This window comes from Bidens hawaiensis, unplaced genomic scaffold (assembly GCF_021521415.1).
Source record: "Bidens hawaiensis isolate Kalapana, Puna unplaced genomic scaffold, B.hawaiensis_p1.1 tig00000905_1, whole genome shotgun sequence".
Lineage (NCBI taxonomy): Eukaryota > Viridiplantae > Streptophyta > Magnoliopsida > Asterales > Asteraceae > Bidens > Bidens hawaiensis.
In genome coordinates, this window is record NW_027491053.1 from 250,250 (window position 1) to 268,372 (window position 18,123).

Consider the following 18,123-nt stretch of genomic DNA (forward strand, 5'->3'; position numbering starts at 1 on the left):
TCATTTCATATATCCAAGGCCTACCAAGAATGACATTGCAACAAGACAAAGTATCAATAACACAAAATTTTTGGACAGAGTTTACTCCCTCGATGTAGATGGGAAGCTTGATGTCCCCCCAGTGTGTTCTTTGTCTCTCCGCTGAATCCTACAAGGACTGAGGATCTTGGGACGATTTGAGATTCTGGGATATTCATCTTTTTGAGTACCTCCAGCTGGATGATATTGACTGAGCTCCCGCCGTCAATGACGATCCTGCGAACATAGTGGTTAGAAATAAATAAGGTAATGACCAAACCGTTGTGATGAGGATATTGGACATTGACTCGATCGTCTTCGTCAAAAGAGATTACTTTTTGCTCAATTGTTGTGGAAGTCTTGATTAGCCTTTCACCATTCTCCAATTTACATTCCTTAGCGTGCTTCTTCGCAGCAGAATAAGAAGTTCCACATATGTCAGAGCCTCAGAAGATCATGTTGATAACTTGGGCATCTGGTGGAGGTGGAGCATCCTTTTTCGGGACCGACTCAGGATCTTGGGTCCTCGATTTCTTTCTTCCAAACAGCTCCTTGAGATAACCTTTGCCGAGGAGGTACCTGATTTCCTTCCTCAAGGCAATACATTCTTCTGTCATATGACCGAAGTCTTCATGAAAAGTGCACCATTTTGATTTATCTTTAGGGGCAGGTGCCTTCTCATTTTTCCTCGGCCATCTTGCTTTATCACCCAAGTTTCTAACAACGAGCATTACTCCTCCCATATCCACAGAGAAACAGTAATTGGATATCTTTAGACAATCTTCATCGTCCTCTTCTTCCTCCACAACATTGATTTTCTGATTGTTCGGTTTGGAATATGGTTTGGAATTGTTGTTCCTATAGTAGGATCCTTGTCTCCTGTCTTGAAATTCGTTTTTCGTTGGAGTGTTCAGCTGATCTTGTATCATCTGATCTTCCTCTAATCTGATTAACCTTAGAGCTCTATTCTGAACTTCATCTAGGTTTCTACAAGGGGTCATAACAAGATCTTGATAAAATTGAGAGTCCTTTTGCAATCCCATTTTGAGCGCCTCAACAGCAGTCGAGACATCCAGGTTTGGGATCTCCAAGGCCTCTTGCCCAAACTTAGTGAGGAATTGTCTAAGGGGTTCCCCACAAACCTGGACAATCCTATATAAATCACTAGTCAATTTTTCAAAGTTTCTACTGCATGAAAATTGGCTATTAAATAAATTAATCAAATGAGAGAAAGAAGTAATCGAATAGGGAGGAAGACTTAGTAGCCACTTGAGGGAAGATCCTGTGAGTGTTGATCCGAAGCCTTTGAACAAACAAGCTTCTTTCAGCATTTCTAGAATAGGATTTATTTTCATTCTCTCTCGGTACAAGGCTACATGTTCCTCAGGATCAGTGGACCCATCATATAACTTCATGCTAGGGGCGGTGAAGCGCTTTGTTATTTCAGCATCACAAATTGGAGGAGCGAACCTGGATACGTTATGACTCCCCACTGGCATCTCTGGGTGGGTTTAATAACTCCTGGTACACTGGATATCATGTCCTTGAGTTTTTGTAACTCTCTAGCTATCGCTTGATTGATTCCTGCATCCTGCATACTACCATGATTAATGCCAAAAGATATGTTGTTGTAAGTGTTACCTCTCGTGTGATCAAAAGATACCACTCCATAGCTGTGTCTAGGATATGCTGTCTCAGTGTCCAGAGTCGGTCCAGTAGGAGCACTGGTCTGCATGGGTATGAAGTCCCCTTCATGAACCTCAGTTGGCCTTGATCGTGGCTCCTTCGAAGGTTCTTTTCCATAAGGGTTGTAGGACCCTGGCTGATGATGAAAGATGGATTCTGTCTGAAACCCAAGGATCCTGATTGAAAGAATGAGGATCCTTGAAGCTGGTGACCTGAGGATCTTGGATGGTAATCTGAAGATCCAGACGGGAAGATGGAGGATCCTTATGAGAATTGGCCGGAGGATCTTAAGTGATGACTCGAGGATCCATGCTGAAAGATGGATGATCCTTGTGAATGCTGGGCAGAGGATCCTTTTTGGAAGATATCCAAAGATCCCTGCTGATGAAAAGAGGATCCTGGATATTTTTAATTTGGGAAATCTCGAGTGATGAAGTTAAGTATTTTTGGAATTATGGGACTTGTGTCTTCAGCAGTTTTCCTGGCTTTCTTGATCTCCTCAATCTCGTGGAGGATCCTCTGGTTGGTTTTGCTCTGCTGCTCCATGTAGTTTTTCATTTGCGCATACAAAACAGAAACATCATTGTTAGACGTTACCGTTTGGAAGACAGTATCGGATTTTGATCCCGAGGAAACGGCGGTCTCCTTCTTCTGAGCAACAGTTGTGGACTTTGGTGGCTTCACGGAGGAAGGTATTGGTGGCAAAGATATTTGAGCCAAAACACTCTATGCAGCGGTTGTAGAAACAACTTTTTCTTGAGAGGCCATTGAATAATAACTTTGAGTATAGGGATTGAATAAAGGTAGAAATGTTTGGGATTAAAGCATCAAGGGCCCCACTGTGGGCGCCAAATTTTTTTGGTCAAAAATCGGTTTAAGGATCAAGTAACCAAATCCATATGTGAGGTTTGATGCTTGTATGAATGAATGATCAAAGTAATAAACGTAAATGATGAACAACGAGATTTATACGAGGAAAAGTCCTTAGTAACTAGTATCCCGCTGGCATAAAAACCTCGGGTAGTGAAAACTATCACTACCGATTGTATTATCACTCAAAGATTGATTACAAAATAAGAACTTAGGCTGAAATTAGTACAATGTGTAAGTAGTTTGCCGAGAATTCAAAGTAGACTATGTGTGTTGTGTATGTTTCAGCCATAGTTCGATGATATATAAAATAAGTTACAAACGGCTATAAACTAATTCTCCTATAATTTAGGCCACGATCTTCCACTCTTTCTTCACAGCCGTTGCTTCATGGTAGGTCAGCATAAAGGAATTAGTAAAAGTATCTTCCGTGAAAATAGGACAGCCGGTAGACACGTTCATACACCTGCAAATGAGATAAAAAATATTTTCAGAGACAACCGTTGAGGATCCTTGAGCTTTACTAGATCCTCGATCCTGGTAGCAGACATTTATGAGTGTAGAGGATAATTGATCTTCAAGCATCAATGATCTCGGTCCCAACAACATGTTTGTATAATTATGGTCATGTGCAAACCGGATAAGTCTCAGCAAACGGGTTCGAATGTTTTTTTCTTTTTAAACTAGTTTATCATCCGAACTAGTTTTGTAACTTGTTGACCAACCCATTCGCTTCATAACTCAAACCTTTTTTTTAAATACACTGGTTTTGTACACCTCTACACTGCACTAGCTTTCATTTAATATGATTAACTAACTGATTTTGGAGGTAATTAGTTAAAATATCATATATGAATTAACCATTTAGACAAATAAATTATTATGAAAGTGTGGTTTCTAACTCGGCACCCTTATGGCTATAATAGTTTTTAATGTAGCACAACTTGGCTTGTCTTGAATGTTGTACAACTTCTAAGTAATTTTTATATTACCTCTTTTTTGTTACTTTTTATTGGTATTACATGAACTTCATAATGTTGTCTTAATATTATCTCTCTTTTACAAGAAATATATGGTTTTATGATTAGAGGTTTTTTCTTTCTATTGAAGTAATTTCATTTTTGGCTATTTTTAATTCTTTGGAGGCCGTTATGATTAGTGATAGTACAAAAGTGAAAAACTCTAGGTTGTTATTTTGGCTGCTCTCTTGAACCAGGATGTTGAGTTCTGCAGCGGAGACTATGGCGACTTCTATGTCCACAAACTTTTAGAACAAAGCCACTATCATAACATATATAATTTATTGTATAAAGTCATGTTGACATGAGTATGTTAGAAGATATTAATTGCATACTGTTTAATAGCCGCTAAAATATTAAAGTTTAAAATTCAAATTGTTATTTTAGTCAAGGATTGTATTTTTAGTACAGGAGATAATTTCTCCTAAATTGGTGTGATTTATTATGCATTTAATTTGTATTTGTGAATGGAAAAGATCAAGGGGAAATGATTCTCTCATGGTATCACGCCAGTCTCTTCATCCCTAACCCTACCCTCCCTCTTTCCACCACTCTTCTCTCATGGCCGCCTCCATCGATCCAACCAATATTCCTCTTCATTCTCTTTGTCACCTCATTAACATTAAGCTCACATCATCCAATTACATTCCATGGAAAAACCAGGTTCAACCGGTTCTCTCTTATCTTCGTCTCCATGGCCATGTCGACGGCACCACCACCCCTCCACCAGAAACCGTCACAGAAAACAACAAAACCACCACCAACCCTGAATTTCTTGCATGGCAAAAAGTTGATCAACGTCTTATTCTGCTTCTTCATTCCACCCTCTCGGAAGAAGCCATGGCAGAAATGATAGGTCTCACATCCGCCTATCAAGTGTGGCAAGCTCTTGAGCACGCATATAGAAATCACTCAATCGAGCGTATGCACACGCTCAGAGACACCCTCAGCAAGATGCAAAAACGAACGTCTTCTGTTTCCGAGTATGGTCGAAAATTCAAAGCCTTGTGTGACCAACTTGCCGCAATCGGTCAACCCGTCACCGAAGAAGACAAACGCCATTGGTTCCTTTATGGCCTTGGTGCATCCTATGAAAACTTCTCCACAGTCCAACGAACCGTGAAACTCGCTCCTTTATTTCGTGATCTTCTTGCTCATGCCGAAAATCAAGAAATCTTTCTTCAAAATTTGCATGGAACTCAAACCCCTCAAGAAGCCTTCTCATCACAACACCAACGCTCCCACTCCTCTAGACCATATCGCAGACATTCTTGCGGAAACTCCTCAAACCGAGGACGTTTCTCGTCAAATAAACACATTGTTCGCTGTCAACTTTGACAAAAGGAAGGACATTCTGCCCCTACATGTCCTAATCTCCGCAGGTTTGCTCAAGGATCCACTCCGCTAGATGCGCATCTCGCACACACGTTTCAGGCACAATGTGGCATCAATCCCTCTACACCGAACTAGACGGCTGACACGGGTGCAACCACTCATATGCTTCGTTCAGCCAATGGCCTAGATGCATCTCACCCGGATTCCGGTAATACTCGTGTTACTTTCGGAAATGGTCAGTCTTTACCCGTTTCTCAAATTGGAACAACCACAATTAACAATGCTATTCCTTTACAAAATGTGCTTGTTGTTCCCAACATTACAAAAGATCTACCGTCCATAAGTAGACTAACTAATGATTCACCCGTTGACATATTATTTTCTAACACTTTCTTTCATATTCAGGATCGAAAAACAGCAGAGGCCATTGCTAGAGGAACCTGTGAAAATGGTTTCTATGTCCTTTCGCAAGGTCACAAGTCTTTGATTGCTGCTCTTTCCGCTTCGCATCTTCGTGCATCTTTTGATAAATGGCATAGGCGTTTAGGACATGTCTCGTTTGATACTATTTCTGTTTTGAGTAAGCTTGGACATGTTTTTCTTACATCTTTGTTACCTAAACCGGGTTTATGTTCATCTTGTCAATTATCTAAAGCACATCGTTTACCGTTTATTGAAAATGACAAACGATCGTCACATGTTTTGGATCTCATACATTGTGATCTTTGGGGGCCCGCACCCGTTATGTCCACCGATGGATACTTATATTATGTGATATTTGTTGATGATTTCTGTAGATGCACTTGGTTTTACCCATTAAAAGCTAAATCTGATTTCTACAATACACCAGTTGTTTTTCTCACAAAATCAATTCTCAACCACTATCAAAGTATTCCAAAGTGACGGTGGAACCGAGTTTACAAACAACCGAGTCCAACAATTTTTTCAACAACATGGCATTCAACATCAAACATCTTGTCCTCATACACCTCAACAAAATGGGCGGGCCGAACGCAAACATCGTCATATCACCGAAACGGGGTTGGCCATGATGTTTAACTCTAATGCTCCGGCAAATTTGTGGGTCGATGCTTTCACCTCTGCTACATACATTATCAATCGCTTACCGACACCTCTCCTTGCCAACAAATCACCATTTGAGGTCCTTTTTAATTACCTACCATCATATGCAAATTTTCGTGTATTCGGGTGTCGAGTCTTTCCATACCTTAGGGACTATACCAAAAACAAACTCCAACCTCGAAGTGCACCTTGCATATTCATTGGTTATAGCCCAAAGTACAAAGGTTCCCGATGCTTAGACCCCACTACATCACGAGTTTACATCACTCGTCATGCTAAATTCGATGAGGACACTTTTCCTTTCACCGGTATAATTTCCAGTATTGATGAAACCAAACTAGCCTTCTCTAATTTTGATGATGCATTGCCACCTCCAACAACTCCCACTGTCCCACCAAAACCTTCCCCACATATATTAGTAAATCCCTCTCCATGTACAGTTTGCCTCCAATACCCCACTGAACCACACTCATCCACTAATCAACAAGTCTCTCCAAACCACACCCCAACACAAACCCAGTCGGACCCATCCTCTCCAACCCATATCACTTCAGCCCATTCACACACTAATCAATCCCCACCAGCCCATTCCCACTCTCCGTCACCCTCTACATCTACAACCAACCAAAATATTTCATCAACCTCTACAACCCCATCTGTCCCAGCCCACATCCAAACCGTACCGTCACCCACCACTACCGATCCATCTCCACCCACTGTTTCCGATCACCCGATGATCACAAGATCTAAGTCGGGAATTTTCAAACCAAAACACTTTGCCGATCTAACACAATTTTACTCAAACCAGCTTCATCATGCTCTTTTAGGTAACCACATTCCTAAAGGTTACAAAACAGCTGCGAAGAATTCGAAATGGGTCGTAGCTATGAATGATGAACTAAGTGCTCTTCGAAATAATAACACTTGGGAGCTTGTGCAAAGACCGACTCATTCGAATGTGGTTAGTTCCAAATGGATATACCGGATCAAATACAAAGCCGACGGATCTCTTGACTGCTACAAAGCTCGTTTAGTAGCTCAAGGATTCACACAAATACCAGGCCTTAATTTCAGTCACACTTTCAGTCCAGTGGTTAAATCAACTACCATTCGTGTAGTACTTAGTCTTGCCACAATCTTTAACTGGAAACTCCGACAACTCGATGTAAACAACGTTTTTTTAAACGGACACTTGACTGAAACCGTTTACATGGAACAACCACCAGGTTTTGTCGACCCAAAATTTCCAAATCACGTTTGTAAACTCAAACGAGCTCTCTACGGCTTGAAACAAGCTCCACGAGCTTGGTTTCAACGCCTAAGTTCCTTTCTGCTAACCCTTGGTTTCAATTGTAGTCTAGCCGATCCATCCCTATTTGTTTACAAAAAAGACACAACTCTAATTTATCTTCTTGTTTATGTAGACGATGTTATTCTCACAGTGAACAATGAACAAGTGATCACTGCCTTTATAACTCATCTACATGCAAAATTTAAGTTAAAAGATCTTGGCTCCTTAAGCTACTTTCTAGGTCTTGAAGTAACCCACACTTCATCCGGTATCTTCCTTAGCCAAGCCAAATATGCTTATGACATACTCTCTCGAGCCGATCTCCTAGATACCAAGCCCGTAACCACCCCCCCTAACTACTACCGACACCTTCACCTCTAACGGTACTCTATTTCATGACCCAACCCTTTACCGTTCTCTAGTCGGTGCTCTTCAATATCTGACCATCACTAGACCGGACCTATCCTATGCCATCAATCAAGCTAGCCAATACCTTCAAAATTCCACCACCTCCCATTTTCAACTTGTTAAACGGATCTTGCGTTATGTCAAGGTACTTTATCGTATGGTCTCTCATTTGGTCGTCCTACTACCACAACACTTGTAGGATACTCGGATGCAGATTGGGCTCGTTGCATTGAAACTCGACGTTCAACATATGGTTACTCTATTTATCTTGGTGGTAATTTGGTATCTTGGAGCGCTAAAAAGCAACCAACAGTGTCACGCTCGAGTTGTGAGTCAGAATATAGGGCCATGGCAAATACCGCTGCAGAGATCGTATGGGTTACTCACTTGTTACGAGAGTTACATGCTCTTCCACCAGATCGACCAACTCTTCTATGTGACAACAAAAGTGCTTTATTCATCAGTCAAAACCCAATATCACATAAAAGAGCCAAACGCATTGACATTGATTATCATTTTGTTCGAGAATTAGTGTCTTTCGGCTGCCTCTACACGAAATTTATTCCAACCAAGCTCCAGGTCGCCGACATTTTTACAAAAAGTCTACCAAGACCGTTGTTCGAACGGTTCCGCACGTTGCTTCGGTTTGGACCACCACCTGTCGCTTGACAGGGGGTAATAGCCGCTAAAATATTAAAGTTTAAAATTCAAATTGTTATTTTAGTCAAGGATTGTATTTTTAGTACAGGAGATAATTTCTCCGGTGTGATTTATTATGTATATAATTTGTATTTGTGAATAGAAAAGATCAAGGGGAAATTATTCTCTCACTGTTGTACTATGATTGTATTTGTCTTTATTTTATTTTAATAAAAAAAGATTGTATTTACCCTCTCCCTCTCCTTTCTAACACGAGAACTAAGCCTTGTAAAGTGGACAAATTAAGTTGTTTAACAAGTTAAACGAGCTGAACCGATGCTAATGAATTACCATTGCGTTCCCACCGTATCGCGCGGGTTTCCTACTAGTGTGTGTGTGTGTGTGTGTATGGGAAGTATAGAATGAAAACTCACTTGAGTTGTGAAAACCCTATGTAACATCGTTAATTTTTTATTTATTTATTTATTTTTTTTGCACGCGTAATATATGTTGTAACATTTAATACAAAACATCGAAAAATTAAAAAAAAATGTTTGCTATTTTTTAACATTTTTTTACAAATTTTTATATATGTTTTTAGGAGAAAGAAAAAGTTATATTTATATTTACATTTTTTATTAACTTTAATTATGGACCCACAAGATTTAAACTTTAATTAAAAACATATGATTGAAAATGAGTTTATAGAGTTTTCACATCTCAAATGAATTTTTATTTTAACCTAACCCTATATAAATATTAAAGTCTTGAGAACAAACTCCACTTAACCATGTATTTAATAATGTGTGAGTAGCTTATTTGAGTTACATTCACCAGCGAAAAAACAATAACAAAAGGGCTGAAAACCACAAATAAATACTTAATACAACAATATAATAGTCTTTGGCTCAACTGGCATATTTTTGTTCCACTTGTATTAATTGATTCTTCCATTTTGCAGTCAGTTTCATGCACCTTGTCTCAGCATCTGAATTAACGTTTTCATCAGTCAACAATCCATAAAATATGTTTTAGAAGGAATAACAAATTTCAAAGAGGATTAAACCTGAAAATATGATTCAAGTTTCCTCTTTAGTGTAGCGTGCTCTTGCTTCACTCGTTGAAATGCCCTTGTACATCTGCGATCAAGAAATGAACAAATTTGATAGCATCATAGGATACGCTAGATTATAAGGTTAAATGGTCTGTTTCAATACATTAAATATATTAGGGTAAGATGATTAGTGTGTAGAATAGGAAGTCAATGATTTGTTGAATGTAACATTTAGTCGTTCAAATATAAAAACATTACCCTTCGGCATGCCTAGCTTTGCAACATTCCTGAAATTGTGTGCATTCGTTTTTCACCTTTTTCGCGCCAATACTACATGTAAACTTTTATTGCGTCATTAAGATATAAAATATCACATCAAACGCTTAAGATATAAAACTCACAAAATTTATAGGTAACGATATATAATGTTGTTTTCCACCAAACGCGTGTAACACATGATATAAAATACTCTAGTAAATCCTTCCGTATTTTAGATACCAAAAGTCAAACATCTCATTAATAATATTTATGGTATTTTATATGTTCAATATATATACCTTGAGCTACTACCCATGAACTGATGCATATAATCATCGAGCTTGCAAAAATCCAAAGGGTAATTCTCCCTGAGAAAACAATCTTCACTAAATTAGTACAATTTATACTCCTTGTAACAAATATATATTTTCCACAAAGACTAATTAGATGACCAAAATTTTAGCAACCAAGTTATGATGTCATTGCTAAATAATCATATCAACTCTTCTTTTTAGTAACATGAGAGTATGTAGAAAGTGGGTAAATGTTTGTTGGCTACTTACAGTGCAGTTTCAACATTGCGAATTAGTCGCATCGAATCAGCAAAAAACAGTGTGACTATTTCTTCCACAAAATTAGGGTTTACATCATCTTGCAAGTCCTCAAGCTGGGTGAATTGTTCATCCAAATACCCCTAAAAATATTAAAGATTATTTTTATGTACAGTAAAAACTTAGCTTAGTGATCTAATTAATCTTTGTAATATGTTTTAGTTTTGTCAGGATGCACGGGACTTCCATGGTAGTTAACGAGTGCAGTTTGTTAGCGTGTGTATGTGTATGTATATATATACATACATACATACATATATATATATAGAGAGAGAGAGAGAGAATATGTGATGATATGTGTAGTGGAGAACTTGAAATAAGGGCGATTTTCGACACGTGGCGTCACGTCAGCACATGGGCGATTTTTATTTTAAGAGTGTAGTGGTTTTGTAGCCTTATCACATCATATATATATACACACACATATATATATATTACGCACACATAGTAATATAATAATATCGAACCGAAAAACATAACATGGCGACAAATACATGTCCCCCCCCCTTTTATCTCTGGGGGAGTTGTTCTCACCCCTTTTCACTTCACTTTGCCGCCCACTATACTTAGTCTTTAGTCTGAGTGCAGATATTTTTTTTTTGGGTAAATAGTGATACACAATGGAATAAAATTTAAACAATTAAAAGCTACGGACATAGGAATATGAGTAGTTATCTACTGATCCTATAAAAGAAAAAGAAATTAATGATACCTGTTGAATAACGCCCCACATACTTATACTCAAAACAGTGTAGTGAAATGAAATGAAATTTGACAGAGAACTTGTAACAAAGTGAAATGCCGAAGCATGAATATAAAACAAGTGAGAAAGTGACAACAAAATGAGATGCTTGATCAAAATGCTGACACGGCTAGGTTTAAGAGGAATGCCCTCCGAAGCTTTGGCCTAAAGCCTGCGGCGCTATCAAGGCAATTGAAGGTCAGTAGAATAGGAGATATTTTGAGAGAAACAAAGTAGGGTTAAGCTAATGTGTATAGAAGTGTTGAGTTTGCCAAGAAGAAGAATGAAACAAAATAGCCTATTATTGCAATAATTAATTAATTTGCCCGTAATGTTTTTTCCCTAATTAACATTGCATTTAAGATGGAACAATGGCTCCTTGCTTGTGAGAATATATATGAAGCTAAATGAATATATATATATATTTGTTGTAAAATAAATTTTTAGTTGATATAAACCAAGTTTTATATGTATATTCTTTTAAAGGCGAGAATATATTAAATTAAAATAGTTATAGCAAGCCAAGGAGATAGATAAAACACCACTAAATGCATATATAAGTTATAACCTGTTCAAAGAGAGAATTTCTGGTGACCTTAATATTGGTGCGATTTAGTTCCATCTTTAGTAATGAAATGATTGCTTCCTTCTATCAAACCAAACACATGCATTGCTTTTTTATAGTCACGATTTTAGGGGGTAGGGTAGAGTAGGGTGGGGTACGATTGTTGCATGATAGAAAGGAATCAAAATGACATGTGTCATCTCCATAGTATTTACAACCCAACGAATTATTACCCTACCAAAAGTAAGGTAATCTTCTCAACTTTACACCAAAATATCTCTTTGTTACACACCATTGTTTCTTTCTCTTCTCTTTCCTAATCATTCTTAAAGATTCAAATAACTAACACCTATAAAAATTAAAAACTTAATAGATTGAAAGAGAAAACTTGAGTACTTTATCGAAATGCAAATATCTACTTTCTTTTGATTCCTCTTGTGATATATATTAAATCACAATGTTGTTAATAGTAATAGTCTAGGGTAGATTGTGTATTTGTGTCTTTGTTATTTTAAACCACTTATGCAACCCTAATCGTTACACATCGAATAAAACAATAATATACACAGAATTACTATGTTTAACTTGGTGTTAGAGTCACCTTTGGTTTTGGCAATACTAACGTAACATAAAGACATCCCAACTTATTTTAAAAAGAAATAGTGTCAAATGCCACCTGATCCAAACAATCATGCCAAACTTCAAACAATGCTAGAGTTCCTAAGAAAACAACCGCAACTAAAGGCCAATCATGAAGGGCATATAAACCTTGCTTACACTTTTCATTCACTAATACATGTTTCGTTTCTTGATCCTGAACATAAAAGAATGGTTGAGAAAATAATTCATCCTCTAGGTTATCACGTAAATGGTTTGTTAGAGTAGGAATGACCAAAATATCACGTAACTGAATATGGCCAGTAACTTGGAAATGACCCGTAAGAGAGATGGGAAGATTAATTACTACCATTGCCAAATGCGACTTTCACATTACCCATATACGGAGACGCATGGTGAACATGATCTGTTTAAGGTGTCATAGGAGTTGTAGTTCCAACATTCCAATCCGACCCATTAGAGTTAACATGACATTGAGCATGAAATGCCTCGGCTAAGTGTGCTTCATATTAGATCGCTTTTGATCAGGCGTATGATGCTAAAGTACGAAAAGCATTTACGTAGTGGCCAATTGTTCTAAAAGATGACTATGTGGCAGTCTATGACCACATCCGATTAGAGTTAACATGACATTGAGCGTGAAATGCCTCAACTAACTGTGTTTCATATTAGATTACTTTTGAAGCATATGAAGCTAAAGTAGGAAAAGCATTTTCGTAGTGGCCAATTATTCTACATGATGACTATGTGGCAATCTATGACTACATCCCCGACCCTTGGGTTAACACCCTGATTACTCGAACCTTGAAATCGTTAAACCTGCCAAGGCTACGGTTTGGGGATGTGAACCGAGAATATTCGACACCGAAAGCTATTGTTGGGGCAGAGTAGCCAATAATGGATTTTGAAGAATGACTTGTGACTTTCTGCTTGGGATAACAAATCACAAAAATCTGGCATAGGCTTGGCAGCTCGAATAGTCATGTAGAATGTCTTAAGCAAGGAGTCAAGACCACAAAGGAACCAATAAACCTTATCCATATATGTCACACCACTTAGGGACTATAAGTGTGACCAATTGTTGGTACATGTTTTGTAAGTATATCAGAGTTTAAGGTTATAAAGTGAAAGTCTTGATTAAAATATTAATATATATTCCAAAAGTCGGGCATTAAACACCCGACAGTGTTACAAAAGTGTTTGAAATTATAAAACCGTAACATACATTATTTTAACAATAAAACTTCAACTGAGCCATCGGATCGTCTAATGGCTAAATATCGTCTCCCATCATCTATTCATGATTACCTGTAAAACAGTTTATAAAATTCGGCAGCAATACATGATGGTGAACACATTGGCAATAAAATAGTTTATAGACTTAATTATCCCCTCGGGTATCTTATGACCCGTAGAGCCCACTTTGATGTTATGAGTCTTTTGTATTTGTTAGTTAATTTTCGGTTGTATTTTGTGCTTTTGTTTATCTAGTTATGTATGCTTGTGCCCGAGCCATTGTAAACAAAAGCCCAATGGGCCATTAATAATAGAAGGATGCATGGCATGCCTTCACCTACAAAAGGTGAAGCATAGCGATGCATACAACACCCTTTTGCAAGAACTCTCTCTCTCTCTCTCTCTCTCTCTTCAACCACTCTTCCACTTTCCTTATTTAGAAAATAACATTGAAACACTACAATATCCAAGATCTTGGTTAGTTGTTGGTGATTTTCGCTAACCAACAACCAAGATTGATTCAAAAACTTGTTGTTTGATCCCGTTTAAGAACTTACAATTGGTATCAGAGCATCCGGCTCTACAAGTTGAGGTTCTTGAGTCACAACCTTGGATTTTGGTGTAGTTTTCTTCTTTGACAAGTTTGTTCTAGTATACCACGGGTTACTTAAGGCGTTTGAAGCTTCAAAATAGGCCAAAAGTGTGTTTGGTTGAAAATCCGTATCAAACATTCGCATCTCTGAATCCAATCGCATTCGCATCTCAGAATTCAATCGCATCGCATCTCAGAACCCAATCACATCTCTTTATTGTTCACCATGCGATTGTGATCCCCTATACTTAAAATTTTTTTGAGATTTCTACCATTTTCAAGACTGTGTTGACTTAGTGTTTTTTGATAAAATTTGTAAAGTTGTCTTACGATCAAGAATTGTTAAAGAGCTTTATGATACTTGAAAATGAAGCTGGGACTGTCAACAAACCACCCAAACTCCTAAACTTTAAAAGCAACTTTTAGCACCGAAAATGGGGGTTCAAGAACTTCATAAAAGAAAACGATGATAAGATCCATTGAAAATGGACCACATAGACTTGTAGCAATGACTCCTGATGGTCCAGTTTATATTCCCCCTGATCCTTCACCCAAGGTATTCCATCGGTTTAATTAACACGATCCTATTCTTGCTTGATGGTTCAGAACCGAACTGTTAAGAGATCAAAGGATAATTTTATGTTGTTGTTTGACAAAATCGACCTTGGATCTTTAATATCGACAACTTAATAGACAATTGCATTGATTTAATTGGATTTGTGTATAGATTTCTTAGGTTTTTAGGTTTTTTTATGGGCTTATCGGACCTTGTTTTGTCCTATTAGGCCTCTTAGTGTTCTTGATAATAGATAATAGCTGTACAAAAGTGTGATTTGCATATGGACGGCTAAGGAGTTTCAAGGAATTGATTTTTGGTTGAAGTATAAATTCTGGAATTGCATTTGATTCTTATCAGAATTGCATTCGCATTTTGATAAGAATCGCATTCGCATCCTTATCAGAATTGCAATCGCATTCTGATAAAGAATCAGAATCGCATAAGTAACTTAAATCACAATCGCATACCTTTATGCGAATGCAATTTACTTGATATGCGACTACAATTGGATCCTCATGCGAATACGATTTCAGTACTTAGATAAATATCACAACTTTGTTCAAATCGCATACCTCTCTAATCGCATTCTCATGTTGACCTGAATCACAATCGCATATCCTTATGCGAATGCGATTGCAATTATGTGAGACTGCGATTGAATTTGCATTAAAGCGATTCCCTTGGCTTAGAAAATTTTTCAAAAATTTCATATTTTTAGTTTTAATTTTTTGTCTTATTTTTATTTATTGTTTTTAGTACAAATCAGTACTTATGTGTCTGTTTGATGATGTTTTACAGGAATATAATATGTATGCTCCTTTGGAACTTCCCATAGACAAGAAGCACAAATTCTTTATCTCAATAACCAAAGGTCTGAGAGAGTCTACTCTTACTGATGCTATCACTGCTAACCCTGATATACACACATGCGAGATTGAGGAGTTTTGGAAAAATACAAAGGGGGTTAATGACAAGAAAGGAGATTTGGTTATCACAAGTGAGGTGGCAAGGAAGAAGTTAGTTATTGATGAAGCTGATGTAAGAAGGGTACTAAACAACACCAGATCACTTTTATAAGAAATTAAAGAAGGAGGAGCTGATAGATATTGTTGAGATGATGGGATACGATACAACGTGGAAAATGTTTAATAAGAAGAATCTTCCACCTTATTGGAAATACCTCTTTCACATAGTTGCTCATTTTTTGTCGGATTTAAGAAGAGGGTTTGACAGCTTGAGATCGAACTAGGTTGGTTTTATGTCTTGTCTCATTAACAAAGTGTTGTTCAATTTTTCAAGATTCATCCTTCTATGCATGCACGCCAATGCCATACAGAGAATTCATGGATGATGTATCCAAGGTTTGTGCAGCTGTTTCTTGACAAAAAGATGCCTGAGGTACCGAGGCCAGTATATGAGGTCGAGTATGATGAGGATGGAGTAGAGTTACCACCATATGAACCTCACCATGCTGGGATGGTGATAAAGACTGTCTTTGGATATATGTTACAGAAAGGTTACTCAAGGAGCTATCAATACAAAGGAAGAGTTCCTGGTGAAAGAGGAAACTAAGCCTGCCAATGAGGATGAAAGTGATGAAGAGAAGAGTGTAGAGGAGTTGTATGCTGAGGAAACTGAAACTGAGGTTGAAGTGACAAAGTCGATGACAATGGGGGTAAAAGAAGAAAAGAAAAGGCGGAAGACAGTTATCCAACCACCAGCTAGTCAGTCTTCCCAACAAAAGGAAGAACAAGAGGAGTCACCCGAGCAACCGTTGGAAAGAACGAAGAAGGTTGAGAACTCCAAGAAGGCCCCTTCCTTGGTGATAAGGCTTTCTACTAGCCATGTGATAGAGGCAACCGCACCACCACCCGAAACCACCCAAAAGGACCCACACATAGCCTCACCTAAAACCATGGCCCGCCAGATTGAAATTATGAAGGGCAAACAAGTCAACGTCCCTCGAACCAAACCCACATCCAACCTTCCAAGTTTAAACTAAATGACTCTCCAACACCTAGCCCACCAACTTCCCCACAACGCCAATCTTCACCCATAAACCTACTATCCTCCTCCTACCAACCAACTACCCTACCACACATATCCCATAGCTCATATCCACTTAGGTCGCCCTCCCTTTTCACTTCACCACTAAAATCCACCACATTTTAGACCTCTACATTCACCTTCTCACCCATTTCCTTACCGCTTACCATTCCCATACCTACCGCTACCCAAACTGAAACTCAAACCACAATCGAAACCCAAACCTTGCCATTAACCCAACTGACCTACCAAACCCATACAATTGCCATGCCTATCCAATCAACCACTTAAACTAACCCATCCTACACCTCTCCCTCAACCACCCGACCAAATATCCTAACCCCAACCCATCTGTCCAGTGGAAAGTATAGAAAGTCTTAGTGTTCACTGATCCTATCCTTGAGAGGATCGTGGCATTGGAAGAATCTAATAAGAAAAGGGTGGAGCGAGAGAAGGTGATGATGGATTTCAGCAGAACACAAAAGGAGAAGATGAAGGAGTTTGAGAAGGAGAGGGCGTTGGATAGGGAAAGAATATAGAGGTTGGAGAAAGAGAAGGCTGCTGGTGAAGCCAAAGTTGCTAGGAAGGAGGTGAAAATAACAAATCTCCAGTCGCGGGTGGATAGTCAACAGATATTGCTTAACGACAAATCACTGTCCCTCGCCGAGCGATTTGCTGAAATTGAAAGACTAGAGTCAAGAGTTGCATTTTTAAAGAATGATCTCAGGTCCTCGGGCGATATTGAAGATAATCTAAGGACTAAGATCACCCAACTGAAGTTTGAGATTGAGAAATTGAAGGCTGAAAACCAAGTGCAAAGCCTATTGACTGAGGCTCAAGTCAAGATCAATGAAGACTTGGTGGGCAAGTATCAGGCTGCTTACGAGCTTTTTTTCATGTCGGATCAAGATATGTCTGATCTGAAAATGTGGTTGAAGAGGTTATTGATAGCTGGGAGGTTTATGATATTAAGGATGAGGGTAAGGAAAAGAAAGAAGGACAGTCTTTTGTGGCTGGTCCTATAACTAGTGGAAGTGATTGTTGAATGGTGGTGCTGGTTGTAGTGCGTAGAGGCCCAGTTTCCAGATTTTTTACGAATTTTCTAGTTTTAAGGCCCAGTACAGTATATAAACACCCTTAACCTTAAACCTGAACATAACCTACGAACCAGAGTCGTTTTGGATGAAAATAGGAGTCAGTATTGCGATATTTTGAAGGCTTTGGGGGCTAGGAATCAACCGGTGACGTACTATTGAAGCAAGATCGAATACTACGGGTTTTATTGCCGTTAATCTATCGTTCTTTATTATTTTTCACCATGAATTCCATCTTTCTTGTTTTGTTTGATTTAATAATACTAGGTTAAACTTACTAGACTGCCTAGGCTTTATGATGAACCTTTGTTGATGTTTGATTTTGATTTGGATTTGCTTTTCGGTATGGATTTTATGAACCAATAAACAGTTTGATATTATTTCTTCGATGCGTATGTG

At 38.3% G+C, this 18,123-nt stretch overlaps 2 protein-coding genes across 2 annotated transcripts; both read right to left on the reverse strand.

The window, feature by feature from the left end:
- Positions 1–464: 464 nt before the first annotated feature.
- On the reverse strand, positions 465–1,753 carry LOC143547678 (uncharacterized). Its single transcript, XM_077039046.1, has 2 exons — positions 1,547–1,753; positions 465–1,160 (listed from the first exon to the last, which is right to left on the reverse strand). The coding sequence occupies exons 1-2, from the start codon at positions 1,751–1,753 to the stop codon at positions 465–467; spliced, it is 903 nt and encodes a 300-aa protein (XP_076895161.1).
- Positions 1,754–9,251: 7,498 nt separating this feature from the next.
- LOC143547257 (histidine-containing phosphotransfer protein 4-like) lies at positions 9,252–11,693 on the reverse strand. Its single transcript, XM_077038730.1, has 6 exons — positions 11,583–11,693; positions 10,225–10,355; positions 9,961–10,029; positions 9,662–9,733; positions 9,416–9,488; positions 9,252–9,337 (listed from the first exon to the last, which is right to left on the reverse strand). The coding sequence occupies exons 1-6, from the start codon at positions 11,634–11,636 to the stop codon at positions 9,317–9,319; spliced, it is 420 nt and encodes a 139-aa protein (XP_076894845.1). The 5' UTR covers positions 11,637–11,693; the 3' UTR covers positions 9,252–9,316.
- Between the last annotated feature and the right edge of the window lie 6,430 nt (positions 11,694–18,123).